The sequence below is a fragment of the Hermetia illucens genome, chromosome 2, assembly GCF_905115235.1.
Source record: "Hermetia illucens chromosome 2, iHerIll2.2.curated.20191125, whole genome shotgun sequence".
NCBI lineage: Eukaryota > Metazoa > Arthropoda > Insecta > Diptera > Stratiomyidae > Hermetia > Hermetia illucens.
Genome location: NC_051850.1, coordinates 6,646,875 through 6,660,921, shown reverse-complemented (window position 1 = coordinate 6,660,921; position 14,047 = coordinate 6,646,875). Strand labels below are relative to the sequence as shown.

At 42.3% G+C, this 14,047-nt stretch overlaps 1 protein-coding gene across 2 annotated transcripts in view; it reads right to left on the bottom strand.

Moving 5' to 3' along the window:
- The window catches only part of LOC119650360 (probable G-protein coupled receptor Mth-like 14), a 30,632-nt gene that overhangs the window by 10,068 nt on the left and 6,517 nt on the right, over positions 1-14,047 (bottom strand). For both annotated transcript variants that reach the window (XM_038053047.1, XM_038053048.1), the window contains exon 2: positions 1,208-1,976. In XM_038053047.1, coding sequence (XP_037908975.1) covers positions 1,208-1,860 — 653 coding nt within the window. In that variant the 5' untranslated portion in view covers positions 1,861-1,976. The remainder of the gene's footprint in view (positions 1-1,207; positions 1,977-14,047) is intronic.

The window sequence follows — 14,047 nt, the reverse complement described above, 5'->3', positions numbered from 1 at the left end:
TAATGGTAGCGAAACTGAAGAATATAATTGGCGAAATGCTGTGTCAAGAAAACTGGGTCACTGTCAATACATTCAGTAGAGAGTCAAGAAGATGAAGGAGCTTGGAGAATAAAAAAGACAAGGAAAGTGTAATTTTGGTGCTTCTAGTGGAGTGTAATTTCCGGTTGTTCGGGAAAGATAGTGAGAGTAAAGGGAGTAAACAGGGGCAATGCCTTTTGAAGATTTTCACGGCCAGTAACGAAAGACAGGCAAGCAAGGAGCCGCCTTTGTTTGACGTAAAACAGAATCTGTCAAATGATCTGGATAAAGATCAAATATGAATTGTCGATTTGGAGCGCCAACATTTGTGCACAATAACTGAGAGAAAGGTGATCGAGAGAATGTATATAGGCGATTAGAAGGTAACCTGAAGAAAGTCACATGTGGATTTACAGAAGAACTGGCTGATAATCCCATGAGGTGTGACTTCAAGGATGGTATCCAAGATGCCTCAGGACAAAGGGCACCTAGCTTGGAATAACAGAGGAGGAGTGTAGGCGCCCAGGAAGTCCAGCGAATTTCAGGTGACCGCGAGCGATGCTCCGTAGGTGTAGTTGACGCACAGAAGTAATGACAGTTTTCCTTAGAGAAAGAATTAGTGGAATACATGCAGCAAGCCAGATTAATGAACACAGGTCTTTCGAAATCGCTGAAGAGAAACAGCAGGGACAACTAGTCTTCAAGTTAATAGAATTAACCATCATGAAACCCAGCATTATATCAACCTTTTTACTGAATCTAATTGGGAAAACCATGGACCATTGTTCAAAACAGTAATGGTCTGCCAAACTGACAGTAGGAATTTTGGTAAGTCCACTCAACTGTTAGTCTAACAGGCCTGATTGCAACAGTAACCCAAGATCCACAGCAAGTTCTGGGAAAGCACAGTGGCGGGTTTTTGGTAGATGTCAAAAGCGGATTAAACTCTGTCAACTGAAACAGGATTAGAGAGGGTGAGTTGAAAGTTCCTGGGTTCTTGGCGAAGCCCTTCAGGTATTATTTTCTTGGAAGGAATTGGTGTGGAGGATGGGGCTTTAGGATTGTAGCGTCACAGTTAGCGTACCTAAAGCTTGCTACTAGGTCTGTGACTGTGGTATGTCATACATGATTCCATTCCAAGTAAATTTGTTAATTAAATTAATTGAAAAAAAATAAAATAATGACTCACCGATTGCAAAAGTTTCCAACGCTAATATCCATCTCAACACGGGTCTCATTATCCTCTATACAACCATTGTACATTGTTACTGCGATTGGCTCAAGCAGGAATGGAGCATCATTGTCCACACATTCATTAGGACGATCTGTGAAATTTTCATTTGCAAAACTTTCCCCGATTGCACAACATTTTCGTATCATGGAGAGTTCATCCTGTTCTGGCTGGATAGGTTGCAGAGCACGTTCCGCACATGTCTCAGGATGTCTGTAGGGTGGTCGACTTGACTTCACTGGTTCATCTGGTATTGATCGAGTAACAGGTGAACTGGCAACCGTTGATAGTGTTGAGGTAGGTGCGGATGAGTCACCTTCTGGTTTTAGTGCATTTGAGTTGGAAGCGGCTTCTCTGAGAGGATTGGGGTCCGTTGAATTTACGGAAGCCTCCGTTGATGATGAGTTTGCTGTTGAAGTTGGCGAGAGGGTAGATATCTCTGAGGTTGCACTAGGTGAAGTGATGTTGACAGTGGAGTTTGCTATACTTTCTCCAGGATCCTTTCCAGGATCTGTAAACTGAAGAGCGGGACTACTGGTATCACCATTTTGAGATATTGCACACCGCAATGCAGTGCTTAAGATAAATATCAAAAGATATTTACTGGGCATTCTTGTATTTATCTTTTGCGGCAACGAAAATAAATAACAATTTCATAAACTAACTAGCGACATGTCATTGAAACGGCTAAGGTTATACGTGGCTGGCTGTTGATGCAACACTATTCCTGAAAATTTAATAAAAAAGTCATCATTATTTTTTTATAGTGATAAAACCGGTATCTTTTTACTTATTGTTCATATTAACACGTTTTGATATTTATTTATTTTTTTTTTGTTTTGAGATCGTGGCGCCCATGTAGCATTCATTTTATCTTAGTTACGATCCAGGGCGTGGAGACGATTTTTATATATTAATGAAAAACTTGGGGGGGTGTGTCAAGGGGAAGAAACAAGTTTTCGATAACGCTGCATGGAATAACGAATTATTAAGTTACGTTTATATTTGCGGGTCGTTATCGTTTCAAACAATGAATGAATATCAGCTGACGATAATTGTAGATTATTTGAGCCATTAACGCAATTATAGGATTTACATACTTCCAGGCAGAGAGAGGTCTATAATTAATTTTTCCTATTGTATTAATGGTAAATGGTGAATGAATCTTTTTCCAGGTATTTTAAAAAAAAGTTTTATCATTGATCAAAACATTAATCGGGTAAAACAGGTTCATATCTAGGTTGATTCTTAGGGGTCAAGAAATGATCAGGGTTATCAGAACAAGTGCCGGATGCATTCAAGGTATGAAACACAAATTAAGATCTTCAGGAGGGCTGGTTTTCTAGGTTCATACTTTTCCCCGGCATCTTCAGACCAAGAATGGACGATGCCCCTCTCGAACGTTTGACTTTGAACCTAGTAAATGTTGTGCCCCACGTTAGGTGCCATTTGTAAGGTTCAAAGCCAGGGGCAACCCTTTTTTTTCGCCCGAAGATTCCGAGGAAAATTAGGAACGCGAAAAGACATCCCACCTGTAGATACAAGGCAGAGAAAAAATTGATTACGAATATGATCCGTCGTAGATTTTCCCTGTTTCATCATCATCAACGGTGCAACTACTGGTCTCCGGTCTAGGTCTGTCTTAATAAGGAACTCCAGACATCCCGGTTTTGCGCCGAGGTCAACCAATTGGATATACTTAACAGCTACCTGGCCTCCTGCCCTACGCCATCGCTCCATCTCAGGCAGGATCCGCCTCGTCTTCTTTTTCTACCATAGATATTGCCCTTATAGACTTTTCGGGTGGGGTCATCCTTATAAATATGGATTAAGTGACCCGCCCGTCGTAACTTATTGAGCCGGATTTTATCCACAACCTGACGGTCATGGTATCGCTCATAGATTTCGTCGTTATGTAGGCTACGGAATTGTCCATCCTCATGTAGGGGGCCAATTCTTCAGAGGATTCATCCCTCGAACGCGGCCAAGAGTTCGCAATTTTTCTTGCTAAGAACCCAAGTTTCCGAGGAATACATGAGGACTGGCAAGATCATGGTCTTGTACAGTAAGAGCTTTGACCCTATGGTGAGACGTTTCGAGCGGAACAGGTTTTTGTAAGCTGAAATAGGCTCTGTTGACTGATAACAACCGTGCGCGGATTTCATCATCGTAGCTGTTATCGGTTGTAATTTTCGACCCTAGATAGGAGAAATTATCAGAAATTATGCAGAAATACTGGTATTAACTGGTATTAACAATGTGTGGCTCCATTTTCAGTAATACATGGAGAGGTGCCCTGAATGTAGTAGATATGTTTTTGGGTTAATTACTAATCTATTCAGTCGTTGAGACTAAAACTGGGAATTTTAGTCTCCTGCATCCGAACGGTTATATATTGACTTTCTCATCTGCTTTCGAAATTCTCTTCCAAAAAAGGGCAGAGCTATCCCCGAAACCTAACAAGATGGCAATTTTGGCCATGAAGGTCTGCTCGTAAATACTGGAGCTTCACCGACATGTTCCTGCACGCCTCTGTGCTAGCTAAGCTCAGGAATATGGGAACGTCCTTTTGGACACATCAGCTTCTCACGTATCATTAACTAAAATTTTACGTGTCTCTTAGCTGATGCTTGGTACCACAGTGGAACCCAAAACAGTAAACGGCATGTGAAGTGAAATGAAGCAGACGCAAAGGTAAAATAGAGGAAAACAAAATTCGAGACCTGAAGAGGTGGGTCTTTTGGGTTTCCATTTTTCCTTGGTATCCCCAAGCCAAGAATGGAGGATGCCTCTCACGAGCGTTTAGTTTTTAACCTAATGAATGTTGTGTCCCACGTTGGATGGCATTTGTAGGTTTTGTGAAAAACAAAACCTTATTAAAATCGGTTTACTGTCTGTCTGTATGTCTGTCACACGTATTTTTCTTGGAAACGGTTATAGCGATTGACACCAAATTTGACGGAAAAGTGGGAATTGTGATCGCTCACGCATACAGTGACATACATCCTGTTATATCGAATGTAAGAGGGGATCGCCGTGCATGCATATGGGGTATCAAATGAAAGGTCTCGATTATACTTTTCGAAGCCGGTCTTAGTTTTGACATTTGCTGGAAAGGTGGGGAGTTCGAGAAGTCGAAAGTGATCATTTCTTTAACGGACCCATTCTCAGAAACTACCCAAATCTGAATCTGAAGAAAAATCAAGAGGCTGTCGAACTGCATTCCCTGGTCCGTTATGATTACGGCTGGTACACCAAAGCGCGGGATCCATTTTCGACAGACAGTTACTCAAAGGTATAGCTTCAGGTCATCGCGTGAGCCTGTCGATGATTGTGAGGCAATACTTGTATCCGTGCGAGTCTCGCAAAGGGCGGATGATGTCGAGATGGATATTGTGGAAGCGCTTAGTCGACCTAGGGTATACACCTACTTCCTTTCTTACATGCTTGTTGACCTTGCACATCTTGCACGCGATGCACTGTCTGGCCCAAGAGTTTACGTTCTTGTTCATGGACAGCCAGAAGTATTTTGCAGTAACTAACCGTATTCAGTGATGAGTGCTCAGATTCAGAAATGAAAGCGACCAAAACCGTCAAAGGATAGAGTGAATGAACTTTTGGGAAATCTGTGCAGCGTGTCACAAGCCGAAAGTCATCCTGGTGAATCCGAAGATTTCAAAAGGTGTGCAGATAGCCGTTTTCGGAATGTCTTCAGGAGCGACAGGGATCTGGTAATACGCCTTGGCTAGATCCAAGGTTGTAAAAATACGGAAATTCGTAAGCGACTGCTTAGGGACCAAATGAAGTGGAGAGGACCAACACCTTTGAGAGGCGTTTCATCAAATTGTTAAACTCTTTCTTCGCATCAGCTATCTTCTGGAGTGACAGTGGACGCACCTTTGAGAAAATTTGGAAACCGTAGTAATGTTGCGGTATTTTCTGAGGAATGTGCGAATGTGGTGGTCGGCAATGTCCTCGAAAATAATTGAAAGAGTGTCGTCTTTACAGGTGGAAATTTCCCTGACGTCCGTAAAGAGGTTGCGGGGTCTATCAAGGCCATGTTCTGCAGGTGAAACAGGAAGTCTGCGTCTAAAATGGGAGTGCTGATGTCCGCCAGAGCCAATTACCACGAAAACGTTGGGCGCGGTCCAAAAATACGTACACATACCTAAAGCCATAGGTGCGGATAGGAGAGGAGTTCACCACCACAGCTGCAATCTCTCTGACCATTTACTTAAGGATGTTACTTGGCGGTAAAAGAGAACCAGGTAACACGAGAACCCTTTGTTCACGACCAAGTTTCGTTTTCTTAGTGATTGATTCCGCTAGTTGAATTGTTGCCCTTTGTTCGTTCAACAGCCAGGGTCTCCACTATACGGTTCCCTTTTCTAATGCATCGGCAGAGGCGCATCCTCTATGGCGTTCGGGATTCGCGCCTCCAATATGCCACCACAGTCTGCCTACAAATAATAAAACTCTACTGAAGTGTCCCATCGACATGTGCGTGAACGATTCTGTGCTAGCCCGGTTCTGGAATGTTGGAAAATCGATTTGAATGCTACAGCCCTTCACGCGCCATCGACTTAAATATCATGTGCTCTTTAGCCGATGCATGGACCACGCAGCATAAGCGAGAAACCGAAAAGCGCTATCGAGAGGCGCTATCGAGAGGAAGGAGCTATGACGGATCACATTTTTAGTCGATTTTTTTCCTGCCTCATATTTTCAGGAGGAGCGGCCCTTGGGGTTGCCCCTCTTCATTGATATCCTTCGACCATAAGAATGGAAGTTGCCCTTACGAGTGTTTGGCTTTGAAACCAATATTGTACCCCACATTGGGCACTTACAAATGGCGTACAATGTGGTCAGATATTCATAAGTCACATTTTCCTTTTTTATGGCCTAAAGATGTCAAGGAAGGATCTAAGGGGTCTGTAGTCTAATAAATATCTAATAACAAAAAGCGCAAAATACCTTGACCTACTCGCTTGAAACTTAGCTAGATAAAAAATAAGGACTCTGTGCGAAAGCTCTGTAACTTCTTGCAAAAGTCTTCCTTCTTCTTCTTCTTCTTCTTCTTTTTCTTCAGCCTTTGTCCCGTTCATAAGCGGGGTCGGGTCGTAGTGATCGGTTTCGCCATTTGGTTCTATCAACAGCCTTTTGGTCATTTATCATCGAGTTCAATGTTTGAACCAATCTTGACAAGTGAATTTTCGTTCCATTTTTGAAAAGGAAGAAGGTAGCTTGAGGATTCTGTTATTAATACGGTGTCTGATCGTTTAATTATTGCGAATGAAGCAACACAAAGGGCTAATGTAATGTCCTTAATTCAGCCTATGGATCAAGGTGTTACAGAGTGTTTGACAAGAAAATATTGACATAGGCTGTAGAATGTGTTACTAAAAACAAAAGAAAATGGACTTGGACAAACGGAAGTAATCAAATCCCTAAATGTCAAAGGTATAATTTAAGTGGTAGCATGCGCTTGACATGAGATTGAGGCCACCGATTTATTCAAATAATGGAGGAAATCTCGGTTTGATATTGAAAAAAAAAAAACTTGGGGAAGATAATGTCGAAACGGACGTCGATCCAGATAATTTGTCGTTGGTTAATGAAATCCGAACTTTACAAAATGTTCAAATAATGTTAATACATATATATGCTATTTAGGAATAGCCCACTACAGGTGACGATCCATTTGGTGACGTTGTTCAGGAAGAAATTTTGAATTCCGCTCTCGGAATAGCTCAGAAATCATCGGGGCCTATAATCCCTGCTAATAGTAACCAGATAAAAACCTCAAGATATTTGCAGTGTGTTATGGAGAAACAAAGTTTCTGGCCAGGAAGGCAAACCTAATGAGGCTTCCAAGCCTCCGTTAAAGGTAAGACCTTACACGTTTAAGTTATACAAAGCATACATTGCAGAGGAGTCCTTTTCAGCATTATGAAGTTTCTGTTGGCACCTAAAAGTGGTAGATCTCCAAGCGAACTATTCTTTTACTATCCATATAACTGGAAGCACGGCTCCGGGTAGTTGATGGCCTGAAAAATTTTCAAATTGGTCGTCTGATTTCCGTGAAGCGATCCAACCATTTAAACTGACTCGAAATATGTGGATGTAGAATCAATTGATAGTACGACAGTGATATACAATTTGACCAACTGGACTCAAGTCGGAAGGACCCTAGCCACGAGTGATATTCGCAATTATTCTCTCACAAAGTGCTATAAGCGGAATTAAGTTTTCATTAGCATTGGGAATCAATTGGGCTCGAAAGTGCTCTTATGTCTAGAGCAGTTAAGATTTTAGAAACACTGTATGTCGGAAGGGTAGATATAGACTTTCTCCACTCAACCTGATCCACAATAACTGGTTGTAGTCCTCGGGCTGAAGCATACATCCTGTTTGAGCTTATTATTGGAACATATTTCCTGATCTCTTGGAAGTATCTTCACAAAATGAACCAGAAACTACGATACATTGAAACGGTCACTATTTAAGGGAAAGAAGGTTAGATGCTTCATAAATTCATGAAAAATCCCATTAGGAAGCTACAACATGATAGACTTTATACTTAGAAGGGGTGTTATACAAGGTATTTGTGGCTCTACTTCAATCAGTCATGATTCTTTTTAAGCCATATCTTTATTATTACGAAATTCTAGGTTTATCAAGTAAATATAATAACGTGCAAGAATTTTACAACCAAAATTCAACAAGATAACTAGATAAACAAATTGAAAAAGGCGTGGAGGCCAAAAAATACCATGACTCTTACGCATACTTTTCTAAGCCCCATTTCTGCGGTAGCTGGAGTTTTTTTTTAAAATAGCACTGACTTGCTTTGCTGTAGATTATATCACCCGATGATGCATAGTTGAGCTGTGTCTGGGTTAATCATCAGATATGAAATATTTTCCCTAAAACTCCCTTCATGGATGACTATCATTTAAAATGTGTCCATTTTTGGGAATCCCAGCACATTGAAAGTCAGAGTATCTGCAGATGTCTGCAGACTATATGTCTAGTGGCGAATGGAACCAAGACTGGACCAATTAACATCAATTTAATTACGATCTGAACATGCTTTTTAGATAGATCCGAATTAATACAGCGGAAAGTCTAGGAGCTAATTGGCAGGCTACGTGGTTTGTTTGTAGGTCACTATAATTTATGAAGCGCTGGTAATGAGATTCCAAATATTTATCCAAGATGACTCGTATTGGGATTGTTGAATCATTTTGGACTATGCAGACAATGGCCTCTCTCGTAGTGATTGACCCATTTCTATCTGAAATTGAAAGTAGATACACTTTAAGGGGAAATCCCATGCACTGTCACTCTTTGTATGCATATTAGGAGGATTGAAAAATAATAATTTGCATCTTAACCTAGCTAGCCTGGAACCGTTTATCACATTACTTCGGGCTAGTCCCCGAAATCTCCAGCCTTGCGGAGCCTTCAAATCAGGGAATTCCTTTCACCAACGGAAGGGGACACGAGGAAGGGAAGTGTCAGTTCAAGGAACACTCTGCCATCCGGCTCCTCCGTCGGTCGAGCTCTATCTTCTTAGTAACGAGAAGGACCCGAACATAATGGGCAACACGACTCCACCTGTCAGCACTCCTCAGCATCTGTTCGGCAATGTTGCCTGGGGAGAGATCCCCTGTGTTTAAATAGAGTTGCTGCGTCGTCCACAACTCCATTGCAAAACACACAATCCGGAGATCTCGCTTTTCCAATCTTGTGCAGGTAAGTCTCTGTACTTGCGCGGGACGTTTACGACATCCTTGCCAAGGGCGTCGGCCCATACCTCTGCGCCGTGGATCAGGACAGACTGCGTTGAAATCATCAGGAGACATCGCCTGCTAGACGTAGGACCCCCAATGTTTGCCATTAACCTACTTAACACCGAAACTCCAACTGCAGCCTTGTTCGCTGCTGCTGTGATTTGCTCAAAAAAGCTCATCTTTGAGTCAGGAGGCAGAGGGTATATGGGAGAAGGGAAAGGATCCTGCTCTTTTACCGTCGCTAAAACCTTTGGTGTTCAGCTCTTGAAAAAGGCCACTTTCATATCGTTAATAAACTTATTGGTAGGACAATCATCATCGCGATTTATTATACAAGGGAACAGAGCGGAGCAACCACCTCTCCCTTCCACCCACCCATCTGGAACCGTACGAAAGTACCCTCTTTTTGGAGGCGTTAAAATCTTTTTCAATTCTTCTATGCTGTTAAAAAGGGGGGACCTGCATCTTTTCCCTGCATACCGTCTCTTATCCTTCCCTCTGGCAAGTCAAACATGAGTATGATGATGTCAAAGTACTCCCCATTTAAGGCACCATCTGCGGGGGGTTTAAGATAGAGGATTTCCCGCTTCTCCGTTCCTATCCTCTTTTCCGTCTTAAAGAATTGGGTTCAAAGTTAAATATTTCGATGACGCGGAAAGAATATGCTTTGTTGTCTTGCTGGTTTCCTTGAAATTGTTCAGCAATCGAAAATAGATTCCCTACACCAACGAAAATTACGCAGGTCCCTCTATTATCTCTTTAATTTTGGCTATTTCACGCTCGAGGGGAGTTACCAAATCGATAAAAAATTGTATGGTTTCAATTTTGAGGTCGCTTGTCGAAACTAAACTGTTTCCGAACCATTAACAACTCAGAGTGGTTATAACCGGATTCACCCTTTTGTATCAAAAAGATTTATGGGACAATAAAATGACGGCTCAATTTCAGTTCTAGCTACTCATATTATCCTTGTTGCCTAGGATTATATCCAACTACGCAAAGCTGAGAACCATTGAGTTCTTGCTGATTATCAGTAACAATTTGTACGTCGGTAAAGAAGCTACTGAACACCGCCTTCCATACATCATTGTAATGGTTCACCTAAGGTTGACTTTTTGTGGAAGTAGCCCGGGAATACCAATCCTTGCTGAGAGTTAAAAGTTTAACCTGTCTCATTCGATGAAGGTTTTTGACACTGGTTGTCGAAAAAATCTCACGCTCACGTAACGACTGGCGAACACTACTTCTCGTAGAGAAACTTGCAATTGACCCCATTTGCACTGGAGCTGTTGTCCATGGAGGACTTCGATGAGCTGAAGGTGATGTAGATGATGCTCATAATTTCTAGAGAGCAAAAAAATGTCGTCCTTTTAGACCTGGACGATCAGCAGCTTCCTGAGCAAATAATTGAGAATGTGTTACATCGTTTGGTCTGCATTATGAAGTTCGAGCGGCGTGTGCAGAAGTCGATGATGATTGAGTACGTCAATTCCCAAAGTGGCAGTATAGGCTGAAGAAGACGACGCAGCTCGACATCCAAAATCAAATGTGCTGAGTAGTGAATTATGGAGAGGGCGAAACTATAGTTTAGCAGGAAGCGAATCTTAGTGCTGTGGCCGGTCATATAGAGGCATTTTCCCAAGGAGTAACGACCGCCAAATACCACCCTAGAGGCCTCAGTTTTCCTGTCGTCCAATGGAGGTAGGCTGAGCCGTGAAACTGCAAGGCTGTCTGTAACGCAGCCCCAAAAACCGTATTTGGTAATAACAGCAGTGACCCGTTTGTAGAACCGAGTTTGTTGTAGCAGTCGACCACGCCTTGGACGGCGCTTTAGAACGCTGGGAGTCAGTGTTGATGAGGATCTATGAAAATGTCTCTCTGATGAAAATTGTCAGCTGAACAATGGCAAGACGCAAAGCGACGAACTTCGCTACTTTCAGATCGGATGTATCGGCCAGAACACGATGTCGTTAACCTTGAGAATGGTAGGGAAATCCCATAGACACTCGGATACATCATCATTATCGACGGCGCAACAACCGGTATCCGGTCTAGGCCTGCCTTAGGAAGGAATTCCAGACATATCGGCTTTGCGCCGAGGTCCACTAATTCGATATCCTTAAAAGCTGTCTAGCGTCCTGACCTACGTCATCGCTCCATCTGAGGCAGGGTCTGCCTCGTCTTCCTTTTCTGCTATAGTTATTACCCTTATAGACTTTCATACATAAGGATGAACTGATCCGCCCACCGTAACCTATTGAGCCGGATTTTATCCACAACCTGACGGTCATGGTATCGCTCATAGATTTCGTCGTTATATAGGCTAAAATTCTTCGGAGAATTCTTCTTTCGAACGCGGTCAAAAATTCTTCAGAGGATTCATCCCTCGTACGCGGCCAAGAGTTCGCAATTTTTCTTGCTAAGGACTCAGGTCTCCCAGGAATACATGAGGACTGACAAGATCATTGTCTTATATATTAAGAGCTTTGATCCTATGGTGAGACGTTTCGAGCGGAACAGTTTTTGTAAGCTGAAAAAGGCTCGGTTGGCTGCCAACAACCGTGCGCGCATTTCATCATCGTAGCTGTTATCGGTTGTAATTTTCCACCCTAGATAGGAGAAATTATAAAGGGTCTCGGATACATCTCGTGTGCTTATCGACCAGAGCAGCGAGCTCTTCTAGCGTCCGGTTCTTGATAAGACCAAGCATGTCGGATATGTACGCTGGCAACAAATCCAGCCAAGTGACTGCAGGACACTGTCGCTAGCTCGCGTTCCCGGCGAGTGCTACTCTCTAATCACAACAGCGGCTATGGTCGTCTTACTCTACGCTCAACACCCATGAGCTGAGCGAGGATGGCTAATTTCAGAGTCCCATATTTGTTGAATTACGGCAGAGGGCGGAAGATGTCGGAGCCCTTCGTGATGGGGTTGAAGTTAAGTGACGGGTTGTACTTGGTGAAGTCACTTACGACTTGACTTGATAAACCCAAAGTTCAGGGCTCCAGGGCCAGAAAACTGGTAACCTGCCCTGACTGACCAGCCTGACCTTCGGGGCTAGCCTGAACTGCTCCTGAAGTTGCAGAAGCTGTTGTTGGTTGAACTGGAGCTGCCGGAGGGAGGCAAAAAATGGCTGATTCCGTGACAGTTTCATAAACATCGAGGAACTCCGTGTTGTTGCTGGTTCAGCGGCGATGGTGCTGACGGCTGGGTGCCAGTGGCCGACGAAGGTCGAAAATTCTAAGAAAAGACTGACGATTGTCAGTGCAGAAAAAATAGGCCGTACGTAAGTGTATATCAACTTGGGTACAAAAAGCGTTCGAAAGCAAATGTGAGTGACAGAAAGAACTTTACGATTCTGACAGAATATCTGGTGACATATTTTGGCCTTCTATATGGAGAGGACAGGACTATAGAGATAGAGAGCTTTTCATCGGTTCAGCGCGTCGAGCGGTTTTTTTGCTAATTCCAGTTCCAGCTTCGGGTTCGCCTAATGTCGCGCGATATCTTTATTGTCTTTAGGGCTCCGGTGCGATCCCTTGTAACCGACTAAAGGGCAAGTGAAATTTTGATAATGACATGAAAAGGACTAAAGTATCCAGAAGGACCTCCACCCCCCCTCTCAAGTTTTCAAGTCTAGCTAGCAGAAAGAGGGTAAGGACCCTTTTTAATGGAATTGCAGAATTTTCGGGCGGACCTTCATGATCAATTTCGCCATTTCTTTAGGGTTTTAGAATGGTTCTGCCCTCAGGTAACCTTTGGTCAACTCGAATGGTCTTTGGTTATCATATACAAGCCATTGCAGATTACATAAAAAATTAGATAGATAGATACCAATGTTTTATTTTATATTCAGGTAAATAAAAGATAAACCGAGTACTTTAGAGAACCGGAAATTCTCGTCAAACTGACTGTTGAATAACAGAAGGTTAACAGAGGGACCTAATTTTGCCATAAATTCCTTAAATTCATTTTAACTAATTACGAAGCTGCTAAGGGGGAATAGCCAAAAATGTTTCCTATATTTCCCATTATAAAACTCTTAATTCCGCACCACAGCAAATGAATTTCTCATCATCCAAGGTGTTACTCAGATAAGATAAAAAATCCAAGTTGATATGCTTGAATGAAACTAATTCAGATAACTATAAAGATTGGGTGGTGTTTATCACTTAAGACGATTTATGGTATTTTCTGTAAACTCATTATTTCTAAATATTGATTTGAGATAACGACGAGAACCTAGTGTTTTGTAATTAACGGAAATTGAAAGAATTTCTCGATGAGAGCTGACACGTGTACGTAAATATAAAGATAGTCGCAGTGAATCGTTGTAATCAAAATGAAGATTGATCAATTGAGGTTATACACGCGAAGGCTTGGTCAAGTGGGGAGAACATAACATTAACATGCAATAAATATTCCCGAATTTTCGACAAACAGGGGAACCATTTCAATTTTTAAGGTTTTGTGTGAAAGAAAACCTTATAAGGGGGGCTCCTCATGCATGTGAATGGAGGGTGCAAAGTGTTTTTTCACAGAATGTGGCCGTGTGGGGTATCAAATGAAAGGGCTCAATTAATACTTTTCGAAACTGGTCTATTTATTTGATCTCTGCTGAAAAGTAGAGGAGCCAGGGGTCAAAATATGACCCTCAAAAAGTGTAACAGGTCTCGTTCGCAGAACCTAACCAACCGAAAAATCTGAAAAAGATCGCAGTGGAGTATCTAAACGTAATTTAGGCCTCAAAATATATCCCGTTCCTAAATCTGCATAAATAACTTTAATAATAGATCTTAGCATATTTCAGAAATTTTGCGGGAAACCCCCCTTATGTTCATGCTACAAGATGAACACAAAACCGAGGGATGGAGGTCAGCTCACAAAAATCGAATGCTCCTAAAGAAAGTAGCCTTGACTCCACGAAAAAAAGAAAACGAGATCTTGGTGCCGGGAACGGTGGTTAAGGATAAGAAAGGATAAGGTGGAGGATAAAAACCTG